This window comes from Rhodofomes roseus (assembly GCF_022264815.1).
Source record: "Rhodofomes roseus strain CIRM-BRFM 1785 chromosome Unknown C8Q71scaffold_12, whole genome shotgun sequence".
Taxonomy (NCBI): Eukaryota; Fungi; Basidiomycota; class Agaricomycetes; order Polyporales; family Fomitopsidaceae; genus Rhodofomes; species Rhodofomes roseus.
The window spans coordinates 1,065,504-1,079,881 of NW_025952968.1; the positions used below are offsets into that span (position 1 = coordinate 1,065,504).

The following is a 14,378-nucleotide window of genomic DNA, read 5'->3' on the forward strand; positions in this document are numbered from 1 at the left end:
GCGCGGAATGCATCTCCGCACCCTCGCTCTGTCACCAAGTCGGTGCACCCTGAGCTGTCTGCGACTATATAACTCGCACCCAGGACCACCCATCGCTATCACTAGCCCCAGGTTCAGGCAGTTCACGCAGACTAGTCTCGCCAGCATGCCCGCCTACAAAGCCGTTCCCGGAGCAGCCCAGCGGTACCCTCTCAATGAACCAGCCATTGGCACCGCCTATCCAGAGGTACGGGACCATCGCCTTGTTTCGCGATCTCGCGATCTCCGCGATGCTCATTCCCCGAACAGAGTGTCTATCCGCAGAATGCGCAGTTGCCTCTGCTGTTTCAGCCGTTGACCATCAAGGGAATGACGTTCAAGAACAGGATCTGGGTCGTAAGCACATGCACTCTGGCTTAATGCATAGGAACGCTGCTTAGCCGTCTCGACTTGCAGTCTCCTATGTGCCAGTATAGCTCGGACAATGGCTATGCAACCGACTGGCACCTTGCACACATCGGCGTAGGTTTACAGGTGCAACTCTCAGCATGTACAGAGACTCAGTGTTACAGGGACTTGCAACTCGTGGGGCTGGGGCAATCTGCATGGAGGCGACGTCTGTCGTCCCTGAAGGCCGTATCTCCCCAGCGGACGCGGTATGCTACAGAGCTCTTCATCCGTTTAGCACTGACGCGATCCGTTCGCACATAGGGCCTCTGGGAGGACGGACAAATAGAACCGCTCAAGCGTATCGTCAGCTTCGCCCATGCTCACGATACTCTGATCGGTATCCAGCTTTCCCATGCTGGGAGGAAGGCATCGACCCAGGCACCCTGGGTGCACTCGGGCCTCGGACATGGTCACAGCTGGGTTGCTACTGAAGAGGAGGGTGGCTGGCCCAATAACGGTACGAATCAAACACTGCCTCCAGTGGCAGCAGACATGGTCTAACCAACTACTCGTATGTAGTCTGGGGACCGTCTGCTATCAAGTTCTCCGACACATATCCTCAGCCGAAGGAGATGGACGAGGCTCACCTCCAGTACGTCGAGGACGCATGGATCAAGGCTGTGGAGCGCTGCGAGAAGGCCGGATGTAAGTGTATCTCACCTCCAAGCGTGAGCTACCATTCATCACCTACACAGTCGACTTCATAGAAGTGCACGCCGCACACGGCTACCTTCTGCACGAATTCGTGTCGCCGCTTTCTAATGTGCGCACCGACAACAACGGCGGCGAGCCTCTGGAAAACCGGCTTCGCTTCCCCCTCCGCCTGATATCGCGCCTCCGCGCGGCCTGGGACAAGCCTCTCTTCGTGCGCGTGAGCGCCACTGACTGGGCCGAAGGCCCGGAGAAGGGCGAGGATGGCCTGTGGAAGCAGTGGGGAATCGAGCAGACGAAGTTCTACGTCGGCGAGATGCAAAAGATCGGCGTAGACTTGATTGACTGCAGTACGGGCGGAAACTGGGTGCACCAGCAGATCCCCGTGGGACCCGGCTATCAGGTCGGCATTCACAGCTCGAGTTAGCATCCTTCATCACTGACGGAACGGTGTCACGACACAGGTCCCCTTCGCAGAAGAGCTCAAGAAGGCCTACCCTAACCTCCCCGTCGGCGCAGTCGGTCTTATCACTGAGCCCGACCAGGCTGACGGTATCCTCAAGGACGGCAAGGCCGACGTCATCTTCCTCGCGCGCGCACTCATTCGGGACCCGCACTGGCCCGTGTTTGCTGCTGCGAAGTTGGGCGTCGCGGTCAAGCCTGCGAACCAGTACGAGCGCGGCTGGTCCGATATGCTCGACCACACCGTCATAAACTCGAAGAAGTAAAGGATGATATCAGTTGTGGCGGGATAGGGTGAAGTGTAGATCTAGATGTACTGGTTGTAGAAATCTTGAACAACATGTAACTCTTGGACCTGTGGAGTGGACATCCAAGATTGAATCAAATACAGGGCTTGGATTGCGTTAACCTGAAGAATAATTGTTGCTACTCTAGCTAAGTATACGTATTCTAGTGATGCTGTCCGACATGTTGCAAGAATTCAGTCTACTAATCTGCGATGATGGTCTATACGCTGGTCTATATGCTAACAGTAAGCCTAAATATATATGTCAGTCGCGAGTTCACAGTCAAATGCACACCAGAGCTTACCAGTCGTATTTGACAAGTTGATCTGGGTCCGCAAACGCCGATGAAGCAAGCTCGCGCGCCTCCATATACACCCACACCTGTGTGATATTGACAGTCAGCACTCGGACCTTCAGAATGTCAGAGTCGCAACGCACCTTCAGGAATGCTCCGATGTTACCAGACGGCATCTTCTGGATAGTCTCCTGCGTCGACATCTGTCGACCTAGCTGCCGCAAGATCGGCAACGCGCTCTTGAACAGATCCAGGCCAGGGTCCAGCTGCCGTCCAATGCCCTCCAGCAACAAGATCGAAATGACAGTGTTCACGAAATCCGCCTCCATCTTCACATGGTGCTGCCGAACCGCCTTCAACACCGCCGTCAGAATATCCGAGATCTTGATCTGGCCGAGCGAGAACGTCTTCCGCTTGACGTTGAGCACGATGTGCTGCATCCGGAGGGCGAAGGTCTCGGCGTCGATCGCGAGCTCGGGCGTGCGGCACCGCTCGACCATCAGCACGCCCGCTCGGTACCCGTCGAACTCGGCAACGGCCCGGAAGAGGTCCAGGAAGTTCGTGCGGTTCTTCTCGTTGAGGGTCGTCACGAGTCCCGCGTCGACGAAGACGACCTCGGGGACGTAGCCGTCCGCGTGAAGCCGCTCGAGCTCAGCGCGCCACGCGGGCGGGTCGTGCATGAGCTGCCGGAGGTGGTTGACGATACCGTCATTAACAGAGTGGGCGGCCTCGGTGGCGTCAGGTTTGTGCATGATGTGGGAAGCGGTGCCCCGGATGGAGATATTTGAAGGTTTCGTGAACTTGATCATGATGTTGCCTGGGTGCAGATCAGAGTGCACGAAGTTGTCCAAGAGCAGCATGTTCTATTGGATAATCCGGTGAGTGGTATTCTCGCTGTTGAGGGAAGACGACTGACCAGGAAGGTATCCAGTCCGACTTCGGCCAACAGATCATTGTAAGCACCTCCCCCGTTCTTCATGAACAGCTCCAGAGGCAGTGCGTTTTGAAACTCCTCGACCAACACGTCCTTCGTGCTCCACTTGGTCAATGGTCGGGGGAACGTCACGGGAAGCTTCCTGGTTGCGAAGTTCTTCTCGAAGACCTCGAGGTTGTTTGCCTCTATCCGCAGGTCGAGTTGTCCATACATCATCTGGCCGAACACGGCAACCTCCTCGGGTAGCGACAACCATTGCATGCCAGGGAAGAGCGTCAGGGCATAAGCAAAGAAGGACATGATGGCGAGGTCGCGTGCAATGAGTTTGTCGACGTTCGGATGAAGAATCTTAATTGCTACAGCTGCAGTAGGAACCGATATCGGTTGTTCGTTACTCAAAGCCTCTGGGAGCATATTTCTGCGTTGGCGCTTTGGCGTGAGGTGTGTCGGCGGGATAAGGTCCTGCTTGAGTGTGCCCTTGTAGACCTATACGGAGATCAGAGATATAGCGCCGTGCTATGAATTCAAAGCGTATTCACCTGCGCTATGGCACCTGTGCCGATAGGCGTTTCATCAAACTCCTCGAAGACCTCATGGAACGGTCGTTGGAAGACGCGCTCAATTACACGCTTCGTATGAGAGAACGGGTGTGCCTTGCCTCGGGAGTGTAGTGCGCCGAGTCTCTCGCACAGAAGTGCTGGAAACAGGTCTGCACGAGACGCCGCCCATTGAGCTAGCTGAGAAGGACATGAGCGAACTGAGTCTACGCCATACGCTGCCCTCGAGCGCAATTCGGATATGTATGACGACGGTCAAATATGCGGAATCGGTACGGGCAGGATGCATGAACAATATTGATACTCACCTTCACGAACGTAGGCCCCGCTCTCTGCATCTGACTAGTGAGGAATCCGTACCACCATACAGCGCCCCATCTATCTCCGGAAAGCCTTTCCTCCGTCAAGCCTACGAGGAGTATCGGAGACGCCAAAAGCACAGGAACGAAGAGGAAACACAGGTGTACAAACCGTCTGGCGGTGAGTATGGGTTCCCATATGTATTCGCGCACGAGCACCACTATGCGCCATGTTATGCGCTGGTCCTCGGGTTCGGCGGGTGACAAGATCGTTGGTTCAGGGACGCATTGCCCAGCTGCAGGGCATGGTATGAGCTTGTTCGACGTGAAAATGTTCGTTTTCCGCGTGCGAGGCTCCGGTGAGGCGTAGAGGATGATACCTCCTGCTATTGGAAGGAGCAAGAGGAGCTTGCGGCGAAGTGATGGACTAGGCGCAGCTGTTCGGGTGAAGAACTGGGAAGAGAACGAGCGTGCCGTCGAACGCGTCCAGAACGTGGCATGCTGACGGGCCGCGGTGTGTGGAGAGAGACCAGAGCGACACGGAGCAAAAACGGCGTGTCTGAGGCCAGGCGGCAAGGAAGAGAAGCGAAAAGTCATGAGGAGTGAAGACTAGAGTGTCAACGGCTGCGCATGTTGGTCTGGGCGCCGGGGGTGACGATGAGCTCGAGGAGACGAGCGACTTCGAAGACTAGAGTCGAGTGCTCGGCCTCCGTCGGTGCGCTCGGAAACCACTCCTCAGCGTCATCGGTGCCTCAAGCACGTGATTCTAGGATGATTTTGCCACTGGTTGGGACGCGGCTTCCTGTCTATGCCCTTGTTGCGCTTCTGCGCAAAGGAAGGAGGGAGTCCTCTAGATAGCGATCTGAGCACCGATGATATTTACAGAACATGTGTGTACCGCGCGTGAGTCTATTTACAATCGCATGTGACGGGATTCTACCAAACGACCGTTGGGAATGAAGACGCAAGAAGATCAAGAAAGAATCAAGAAAACGACCGCGGTTGGGCGAAAGCCCGCGCCCGAAGGGCGCGGCGATCCGACGCAAGTCCCCGTGTTGTCCGATGGCAGTCTGTGGTGGCCCGAGTCAGCCGCGATACCCGGGATGTAGGAGTTCGAAACGACGCGTCGCCTGACTTGGACACCCCAACTCTAGGAGAAAGAACTGGACTCACAGATTTAACGCACGGGGGGCATAGCATATCTCGTGTACGCCGACTGTGCCTCGGGACTCTCCTTCAGGTACGGCGCCAGGATCTGCGCGTGCTTTCGGAGGTAAATCCGAAATGCGTCACTTTGCCAACGTCCCATCACCTTGACTACGTCGAAGGGAATCCCCCGCAACATGTCCTCCAACGTTCCTCCAATCCGGAGGCTGTGTCCCTGTAACAACGCGAGCTTCGCGGCCTTGGCCGCCTGTGACACCCTCGTTAAGACGACCTTCTTCGTCAGAGCCTCCCAGCCGGCGTCGCCGTTTCTGCTCTTGCCTGCTCGACACGAGAATAAAGGAACATTGTTGGGCGGGTCATTGATGGCTAAGTGGTGCAGCAAGGCTGCAACCGGGTCCAGATGTCCGTCCTGTCGTGCAAAACAGAGATCTTCGCCTGATGTGCTGACTTTCGTCCTGGGGATGGTGATGACCCAGACTTCCCTTCCATCTCTGTCGCGGTCGGTGCGAATGCGCGCGCGCGTTGTATGTATTGCCTCGTCAAAGACACCCTTCTTCTTGAGCACCAACTCGCCCAGCCTCGCAATTGAAAAGAAGGCAACTGTGAGGACGGCCCATACTGCGCAGTCTAGAGGGTCCATCAGGAAACTGTGCATTTTCTGACGGTATGTGCCTCTGAAGGTCGGCCTTCAGAGAGCTTCAGAGCATCAGGGCACTCCAGACATCACATATTGTCAGATCTTCTCATTTCACCTCAGATAGTGTCAGACAGTGTCAGTAGCACAGTACATCAGATAGCACATATCACACATTTTGTCAAGACACACCCCCTTGCATGTAACTTGGCACAATGCAATGGATTTAAAGACTACTACATGAGGATAATACATGTACGTCCAAATATCAGAGCGTAGGCGCATGTTCACCAATCAGCTCAAGCAGATCCTCGCGATCGTCCGCACGGGCCTCAGGTGCGTGAACACGATGCACAGGCGGCATCACGACCGCGCCGTACAGAATGCGCAGCGAGGAGGCACGCGTCGGGGGCGCATCCACGCAGGGGCGTGGCACGACGGACGCGTGGACTGCATCGCGGGGAACAGCGTGAGGAGCGAGTTGGGCGTGGGCGATGAGGTGTTTGATCGCGAGGAGGGGCTACACGTCGTCAGCGCGGTGTCGAGGGGCGATGCTCCTGGGTCTGAGGCATCTGACCATCGGTAATGGAGACAGCAATAATGGCACCGTCCATCTGGGGCTTGCACGCAGCTCGGGGCGCGTTCGAGATCGCGCTACGAGAGAAAGCGTGGTGAGCGGCCCAGACCGAAGAATGGGTAATGGCTTACCTGGCGGTCTTGCACTCGTCCCCCAGCCAGCACGACGGCAAAATTCGCGCGGCGGACTGCCCAGCCAGGGCGCGTTGAGAACACAAACAAGACGTGTTTGCACGACGCGCGTCGACTCGCCGAAGGGTATGGCTGCAACTGTTCAGGGAGAGGGTGGAGGGTGGGCGTAGACGGTGTAGCAGCATCATACTAGGGTACACACACCTTGTCTCGCGCATCTTCTCAACATCTAATTCACATCAGCCCATCCCCACTCCCTGCTCTCGCTCGATCCACGCCATCAGGAAAAACACTTCTAACTTCAGCAGTCTTGAATGAAGAGCACCTAATCTTATTCAATCTTTCATAACTTGTGTTCCTCAATTAAGTGCACTATGTGCATGAAGACCGCTGAAGTGAACTATAGCACCTTTGAGAAATTTGTCTTTTCCCCAAGTTGGAGGATATGCAACTTCAGTACTACAGATTAAGATGCATAAGTACTCATTAGTTGGCAAATGACCTCTTAACTAATAAATATGCATGATGAGATGTCAGATTGCTCAATGTGGTCAAAGTCATATTGTCAAGGATTTGGACATATTTGGCCTGTTAAGGGTGAAAGACAGAAAAAGAACATTTAAGCATACAAAGTGAGACAAGAAGCCTGGCCTTGAGCAAATTGTGAGTCTACACAAGGTCTGCAAGGCAACAGATAGTGCCAAGAAGAAATGAGGCCAGTCTGAGAGCCCAGGGATGCACAGGGGCTGGGCTAACAGGGGGCAGCAATTGCAGATTTCTCTAAGTCCGGAAAGATAGTCAATATAGGTTATTGTGCAAGGGAACAAGCACAGGGACCTATGGTGTAGTGGTCAGAAGTTTGTGCTGAGAGTGTGAGAAATTAGTGTAGCAGGTCAGGGGTTCAATTCTGGGAAATGGCAGATTATTTTGGGCAACATTTTTGCATCTGGGATGCCTGTTATGACAGCATATGCACAAACACAGCAGAATCATGAGAGAAGTTACCCCAGTAAGGATGAAAAAACATTATTCTTGCTTGGAATGAGTGTTTACTTTGGTTACTTAATGGAACTTAATTAAGACAAATGAAGAAATCGACTTACCTTAAGCACTTGTGGCACATAATGACACTTAATGACACTTATTGCTCTCCACAAGACCACTTAAGACAGAATGTTTTTTCCTGATGGCCCGTGCCCATGCACGCCAGTCGTTCACCACCCTGGCCATGTCGAGGTTATGAGGCGAAGGGCGAGGAGACGAAGACTGTCTGTACGGGCTGGGGCTGTCCGTGGCTCGTAGGTGGGAAAGCTGCCGTGCTGTATCCCTCTGATGCGCGTTGGGCGCAGCAAAGGCAAGGCGGCACGCGTTCCGGGTGCATGGCCCGCTGTGACGCTGGTTTCCGACGCGGACGCGGGTCTTGCGCGCAGCCCAAGGCGCATTTGAGGACACGCTACGAGAGAGTGCGGGGAGTGGTACAAACAACAGATGGGGCAGCGACTTACCCGGCGGTCTTGGACTCGTACACATCCTACCATCCCATTCACAACCCCTGCGCTCGCTCTCGACCCCGTACGTCCACTGCAGAGCCACGCGTCTGCCGCGGCGCCGCCTTGGCCATGTCGAGGTGACGGGGCGTGCTGCAGAAGAAGCAGTCGAGGATGATGCTCCGCGCATGCTCGTCTGTGCGCGGGGCGGAATGCGCACAACGCGCGGAGACGACGCACTTGAGGGAAGGATTGTGCAACTCGAAGGGGATGGACGACTTGAGAACGCCCATTGCGCCGATTGCGAACGGGAACGGATCGGGCCATGGGATGATACGCACGAGGGTGCTCAGCTTGTCGAAGCGGAGCTGCCCCGCGGGCGTCATGCAAATGTCGAGCGAGCCCGACCTTAGCGCGCAGGTGCAGGCGATCGCGGAGAGCCTGCTCAACAGAAGAGCGTCGGGCTCCGAGTCCGCATCGCTGCATAGCATGACGTTCAAGCCTGCCGCCGCCTGCGTTGAGTGCAGCGGCGGCGAAACCGCGCTTGGGCGTGCTCTCGCTGTCGGCCGGCGGAGGCGCTGCAGGAGGGGTGGGTAGGTGGGCGGCGGCCAGATGACGAGTGGGTAGGGGCGTGGTATACATGAGCGGTTGACTGCGCGAGTGAGCAACAGGAGCGAACGAACATGACGTTCACTTGCTTGCCTGCAAAGTTCGCACTTACCTGTACTACTTATCACTGCCGCGCCCCAAATTTTTCGTCTCTGCCACCCTCGCATCCCTGTCGTGTTGAGCACATATTCCTGCTTGCAGTGTCGGGCTTGAGCGTCGAGCTGTAGAGTGGGTGGGGTGGTCCGAAGGCGGCAGGGGCTGAGAGGACCCCTGTCAATTGGGGGAGAGGCCTGATCCCAATCCGGACAAAATCCGGCCAATTTGAGGGGGTATGCCTGATGTAATCCGGACAAAATCGACGTTCATGAGGGCGGAGGCCTGTGTCAGTATCCGGACATGTTCCCCCAACCTCGCGAGGCCTGATCCTATCCGGACACCTCAACCGTCCGTGTAGCGTCGCAACACAGCCTGAAGCTGACCTACACGTCCCGTCGGCGTCATGACTTCCCTGACGTCGAATGCCGAGCAGCCATATCACGCTGTGCGCGACGAAGACGACTGGCATGATCATTGTCCAATAGCCACCCCATCCGCGCACCGTTGGTGCTCACTTGCCCGACTATTCACCATGGGTTACATGGCTGACGAGGCCTGATCCTGCAATCCGGACACCGATCCGCTCGTACCAAGGCCTGATGCACAGTCCGGACAGCAGCGGAAAATCCTCCCTGATGCCTGATTTAATCCGGACAAATCTGGACACATACGTCCGGACAAAAATGCCAAAATCTCGGGCGGCAGGATCAGGCCTCCCCACCAATAAACAGGGGTCCTGGGCTGAGTGAGACGATGGTGGAGGCTGTGAGTCACGACTGCAGGCGCAGGTGCAGTGCTAAGCGCCTCAGCCACCCACTGACGCGCGCTCACCACCTTCCTCTCGCTCCCTCACTGTACTTCACCACACATCTGCCCTCGGCCTCAGCAACCTCACCGTTGTCTCGCCTTCGCTTCTCCAGAGCCTTCTTAACGCCTACCTCGAGAACATCCGCCCGGGCCCGTCCGTAAGAGACGTCGGCTCGACCCGCCACGCGCCCCACGATCGCCTGGCCCAACAGCCGCAACGAGCTCCAGCAATGCGCAAAGAACACCGACGGGGTGCGAAGAATGGGCACGAAGGAAGGAAATGATGTTGCGGCTAAACGGCAGAGCAATCGCGTGAGTACGCTACTTGTCGTCTCGCGACCTTGCCTGACAAGCACGGTCGAACCAATGCCAGCGCATTCGTGTCGCAGCGACGATTGTAACGAAGGCGTGGACGCGAACACATCCGCACAGGTGGAGGCATGCAGAAGCCAGGATGGAGGCCCGCCGAAGATGAGCACGTCTCTAGCTCGAGAAGCCAGGCCGCTGAGCACCAGCGCGCCAGCCCGATGAGCCAGACACGCGCAAGCACAATGTCATGGTATGACACGGAGGCCCCGTATTTTTACTTTGTTTTATCCTATTTTTGCTCATTTCCTATGGACTTGTACAATACGCTGTACGGTAGACTTCGCCTGGAACGGCTTTCTGACTAGCCACGTGACACATCACGTGCTAGGGTTTGTCTTGTGACTTGTTCATCATGTGGCCTTGCTTATGTAAATTATCATGTGCCCTGCGGCAGCGCCTAGCCACCTGACTCGTTCTGACTCGTTCTGACTCATACGTACACATGACCTCAGTTCTCGGATCCAGCGTAGGTAGACCTGCCCTCAACCTAGCCAGTATATATAGGGTCCTGTACGCTGCCTAGCACTCCAGCTCGTCCTCTTGGAGTTGCTAGGTAAGCACTTCACATTGTACTAAGTAGAGTGCAATGTAACTAACTTGGAGTTGCTAGCATTGCGTTCGACGCTGTTAGACTGTTGTTGACCTCAGTCCAACACCTTGAGGTCAAGTGTTTCTGTTCCCAGTTCTGTTTCTAGTCGCGTCAGACCTAGCTCCGCGACATTAGGACGAGCTCCTACATCTTCTTACCTGACACGCCGCAGTTGGCCGCGTCGTCACCTAAACCCTTAGCATAGTACAGAACTCCTAGCGTTGGTACCCCGTGCGCACGCGCATAGTCACACGGAAACGTAAGCGCTTGGGTTACATCCCTGAGCCCTGCATCTGGACACGGCCCTACCATAGGCTATAGGTCGGGTGTAGATTTACGTGGAAGTCTTGGTCTTCTAGACCTTGGGAGGCTGTGAAAAGCGGCAAGCGGAAGCCAAGGTTAGCGCCACAGAACTCGTGTTTCTGTAGGCAGACAGGCGCAATAGGTCGAGGAGACTGAGCGTATCCAAGGCAGTCAGCTTAGCTACGTTGCGTGAGCTGTCGAAGCGGTTCCTGGAACCTGCGGGCTATACCGTAACAGGCATAAAGCAGCCAGCGGATTTCTGTTGAGTACGTACGCTTGTGCTCTAAGAATCCTGTAATAGGATAAGGGTCCTCGGGGTCCCTCAAATAGAAGTGTTAGATAGCCTTAATCCCAAAGAGACGTGATACGGGGGTTAGGCCTACGGCGTCTCCGAAGGAAGAAGGTTGTCCAGTATTTCTGACACCCTGGATTGCGACGGTCTTCGGCACGTTTACGACGTCCAAGACAACGAGGATACATACGTAACCCTCGCCGGCAAACTATTTGCGTGCAAAACCCACCCCTGCCCGAACAGGTATACCAACACCTATCGACGCAGTACCCGATACGTGGAGTGCACCCCCGAGAACGCAAATCTCGAAGAAGAATCGGATTTCAGCGAAGAAGCAGCTGAATCCTCTCACACTCATATCCCTCCGGCGCAAGAAACAGCGCCCGCACCTCCCCAAACAGAAGCACCTCCCCCGCCAGTCGACGTCGACGACATGGCAAACGCAATGACCGGCGCCCAGATCTTGGAGATGATCCAAGGTCTCGCCCAAGGCCTGCAGCAGACGCAGACAACGCTCGGGCAGCTGACCACGCAGGTCGCTGCTCTCGCCACTAATTCGGGTCGGCCCTCCGACAACAAAAGCACGGTTCAGCGCCCGGCTACCTACTCCGGCCAGTCCAGCCCGGATGCCAGACGCTTTGTGGCTGCCTTCTCCCTCTACGCGCAGGAGATGGGCAGCAAGCTCAACACGCGCGTCGGTAATTTGTGGCAGCGTGATGATCAGCGCTGGGTACGATCGGCTCTGTCGTTCCTGACAGATGAAGCGGCGGTCTGGGCTACGCCCTACATCGAGGCAATGGTGGCTGAGAAGCCTGCGTTCACGAACTGGGATGCCTTTGTCACGGCATTCAAGCTGCGGTTCGAGACCCAGGACGAATCAGCGGACGCGAAGAAGGCCCTTCGTGAGCTGTATCAGGGCAAGCTCTCAGTTCCGGAATACGCTGCGCGTTTCCGTGAGGTCATGGAACGGACTGGTTACTCGGACGGTGACCTTCGAGATCGCTTCTACGAGCATCTCAGCAACGACATCAAGGACCTCCTCCCGACGACCGAGCGCTCTACCAAGACGCTCGATGAACTCATGTTGGTCGCTGCGGACTTCGACACACGGCTGCGTCAACGCCGTGCCGAGAAGGCCCGCGAGACTGGTAAAACGTCGAGTACCTCGTCGACGAGTACCCCGGTCAGGACAACAGCGGCTCCGTTCGTGATCAGCAAGGATCCGAACGCGATGGACATTGACGCAACGCTGCAGGCGCCGAAAGGCGGTAACGGGAAGACCCGGGCGGACTTCCTCAAGGTCATGGGCGGTCGTTGCTTCGGTTGCGGCTCCAAGGATCACGTCAAGCGAGACGGTGGTCACGAGCGCGACGTCTGCGACTGGTGCGGTGGAACTGGGCACAAGACCCCGGTATGCCAAAGACGGTTCCTCGGGTTGCCAAAGAAGGCAACGGCAGCTGCGACGTCTTCGACGTCCTCTACGGACAAGGAAGTGGATGAGATCTTCTCTCCGGAAACTTCCTCGTCGACAAGCGAGGAGAAGACAGTAGCAGCCACCTCGCAGATGACCGACGTGGTGAACGCGATGCTCAAGCAGCAGGCTGAGCTCGCAGCGCAGATCGAAGCCCTCAAAAAGGCTTTTTAGATCGACCACACGCTACCGTGGCAGCGGCGTCGTGGTCGTGGGACAGATGTTGGCGTTTCTTCGGTTCTATTCGCATAGCTAGTTGTACTATACCAGAATCAGAGCTTCGAGATGTACATTTACGTATTGATGTATCGGTCTCCGGAAAACGTCGAGAAAAGCAAGTAGCTGCCATGATTGACTCAGGCGCTACGGGGTTGTTCATTTCTTCTCGTTTTGTACTAGAAAATCATGTAACTACCGTTCCTATGAAGCATCCGATTGTTTTGTATAACATCGATGGCAGTAAGAACAAAGCTGGTAGCATCACTCACTACGCTCGTCTTAGATTACAAGTAGGTAGCTTTGATGAGGTGTGCGATTTTTTAGTTACGAATCTGAACAAGGAAGATATGATACTGGGTATCCCGTGGCTAAGAGAAGTGAATCCTAGCATCAACTGGAAGGAGGGTACGGTCACGTTCAACGAGGAACCGCAGGAGCCGGTTTCATCTGAGAACGATGATCTCCCCTTTCAGAAGATCGCCGGGACGAGGAAACTCCGGCGCGAATGGAAGAAGCGCGGAGTCATAGACGACTTGGCCGATGAGCTCTGGTGCTGCGCAGGTGTAACGTACTCAACCACGCTGGCAGCCCAAGCCAATCAGCAGAAGTCCAAGAAGACCTTCGAGGAGATGGTGCCGGAGCACTATCGAGACTTCGCCAAAGTCTTCTCGGAGGCAGACTCGGAACGTCTTCCCGAGCACAAGCCGTGGGATCACACGATCGACCTAAAGCCAGACGCGCCCGAGACGCTACGGTCGAAAGTGTATCCAATGCCGGTAAACGAGCAAGTGGAACTAGACAAGTTCTTAGAAGAGAACCTCCGGAAAGGCTACATTGTGCCTTCCAAGTCACCGATCGCTTCGCCTGTCTTCTTCGTCAAAAAGAAGGACGGCAAGCTCCGGATGGTTCAAGACTATCGTAAGCTAAACGATGTCACGATCAAGAACCGATACCCGCTCCCGCTTGCTACCGACATAGTCAACCGGCTACGCCAAGCCAAGTACTTCACGAAGTTCGATGTCCGCTGGGGATACAACAATATCCGTATCAAAGAAGGTGACGAATGGAAAGCGGCGTTTGTAACCAACCGCGGACTGTTCAAGCCGAACGTCATGTTCTTCGGCCTCACCAATTCCCCAGCGACATTCCAAACGCTCATGAATTCCATCTTCGTCGATCTCATCGCCGCTGGAAAAGTAGCTGTATATCTAGACGACATCCTAATATACAGTACGGACTTGGATGAACATCGCAAAGTAGTACGCGAAGTTCTCCGCCGGCTACAGGAACATGACTTGTTCCTGCGACCCGAGAAATGCGAATTCGAGCAGACGAGCGTCGAGTACCTAGGCTTGGTAATCTCGGAAGGAAAGGTCAGCATGGACCAAGTCAAGGTCCAGGCGATCACGAGTTGGCCGGACCCCCAGAACCTGAAAGCACTTCGAGGGTTCCTGGGCTTCGCCAACTTCTATCGCCGGTTCATCAAGGACTTCGCTAAGACAGCACGTCCTCTGAATGACCTGACCAAGAAAGACGTATCCTGGCATTGGGGGCCAGAGCAGAAAGAAGCATTCCAGACGCTTAAGGACGCGTTCACGTCGGAACCCATTCTAGTCACATGGGAACCCGACCGTCCTACGCGCGTGGAAGTGGATGCTTCCGGGTTCGCGACCGGTGGAGTTATCCTGCAAAAGACGGCAGATAATCTCTGGC

At 55.5% G+C, this 14,378-nt stretch overlaps 3 protein-coding genes across 3 annotated transcripts; 1 reads left to right on the forward strand and 2 right to left on the reverse strand.

The window, feature by feature from the left end:
* Nucleotides 1-145: 145 nt before the first annotated feature.
* Nucleotides 146-1,808, forward strand: C8Q71DRAFT_709786 (uncharacterized protein; the record flags this gene model as incomplete). Its single annotated transcript, XM_047920705.1, has 8 exons — nucleotides 146-226; nucleotides 289-375; nucleotides 436-501; nucleotides 552-635; nucleotides 691-886; nucleotides 949-1,074; nucleotides 1,125-1,483; nucleotides 1,545-1,808. 8 exons carry the CDS (start codon nucleotides 146-148, stop codon nucleotides 1,806-1,808), a joined length of 1,263 nt encoding a protein of 420 aa, XP_047778313.1.
* A 121-nt stretch (nucleotides 1,809-1,929) lies between these two features.
* Nucleotides 1,930-4,757, reverse strand: C8Q71DRAFT_764035 (ABC1 family-domain-containing protein). The gene is made up of 6 exons (XM_047924049.1): nucleotides 3,924-4,757; nucleotides 3,598-3,795; nucleotides 3,041-3,544; nucleotides 2,268-2,987; nucleotides 2,134-2,210; nucleotides 1,930-2,080 (listed from the first exon to the last, which is right to left on the reverse strand). Exons 1-6 carry the CDS (start codon nucleotides 4,509-4,511, stop codon nucleotides 2,062-2,064), a joined length of 2,106 nt encoding a protein of 701 aa, XP_047778314.1. The 5' UTR covers nucleotides 4,512-4,757; the 3' UTR covers nucleotides 1,930-2,061.
* Nucleotides 4,758-5,983: 1,226 nt separating this feature from the next.
* Nucleotides 5,984-8,401, reverse strand: C8Q71DRAFT_858770 (uncharacterized protein; the record flags this gene model as incomplete). Its single annotated transcript, XM_047927555.1, has 2 exons — nucleotides 5,984-6,235; nucleotides 8,000-8,401. The coding sequence occupies 2 exons, from the start codon at nucleotides 8,399-8,401 to the stop codon at nucleotides 5,984-5,986; spliced, it is 654 nt and encodes a 217-aa protein (XP_047778315.1).
* Between the last annotated feature and the right edge of the window lie 5,977 nt (nucleotides 8,402-14,378).

Bases quoted from the DNA above. Each gene is read 5' to 3' on its own strand.
- C8Q71DRAFT_764035 (XM_047924049.1), bottom strand. From the start codon at position 4,511: ATGACTTTTCGCTTCTCTTCCTTGCCGCCTGGCCTCAGACACGCCGTT. The intron at 3,545-3,597 runs GTGAATACGCTT...ATCTCCGTATAG, and splicing joins GCACAGGTGCCATAGCGCAG to GTCTACAAGGGCACACTCAA. The intron at 2,988-3,040 runs GTCAGTCGTCTT...ATTATCCAATAG, and splicing joins TCGGACTGGATACCTTCCTG to AACATGCTGCTCTTGGACAA.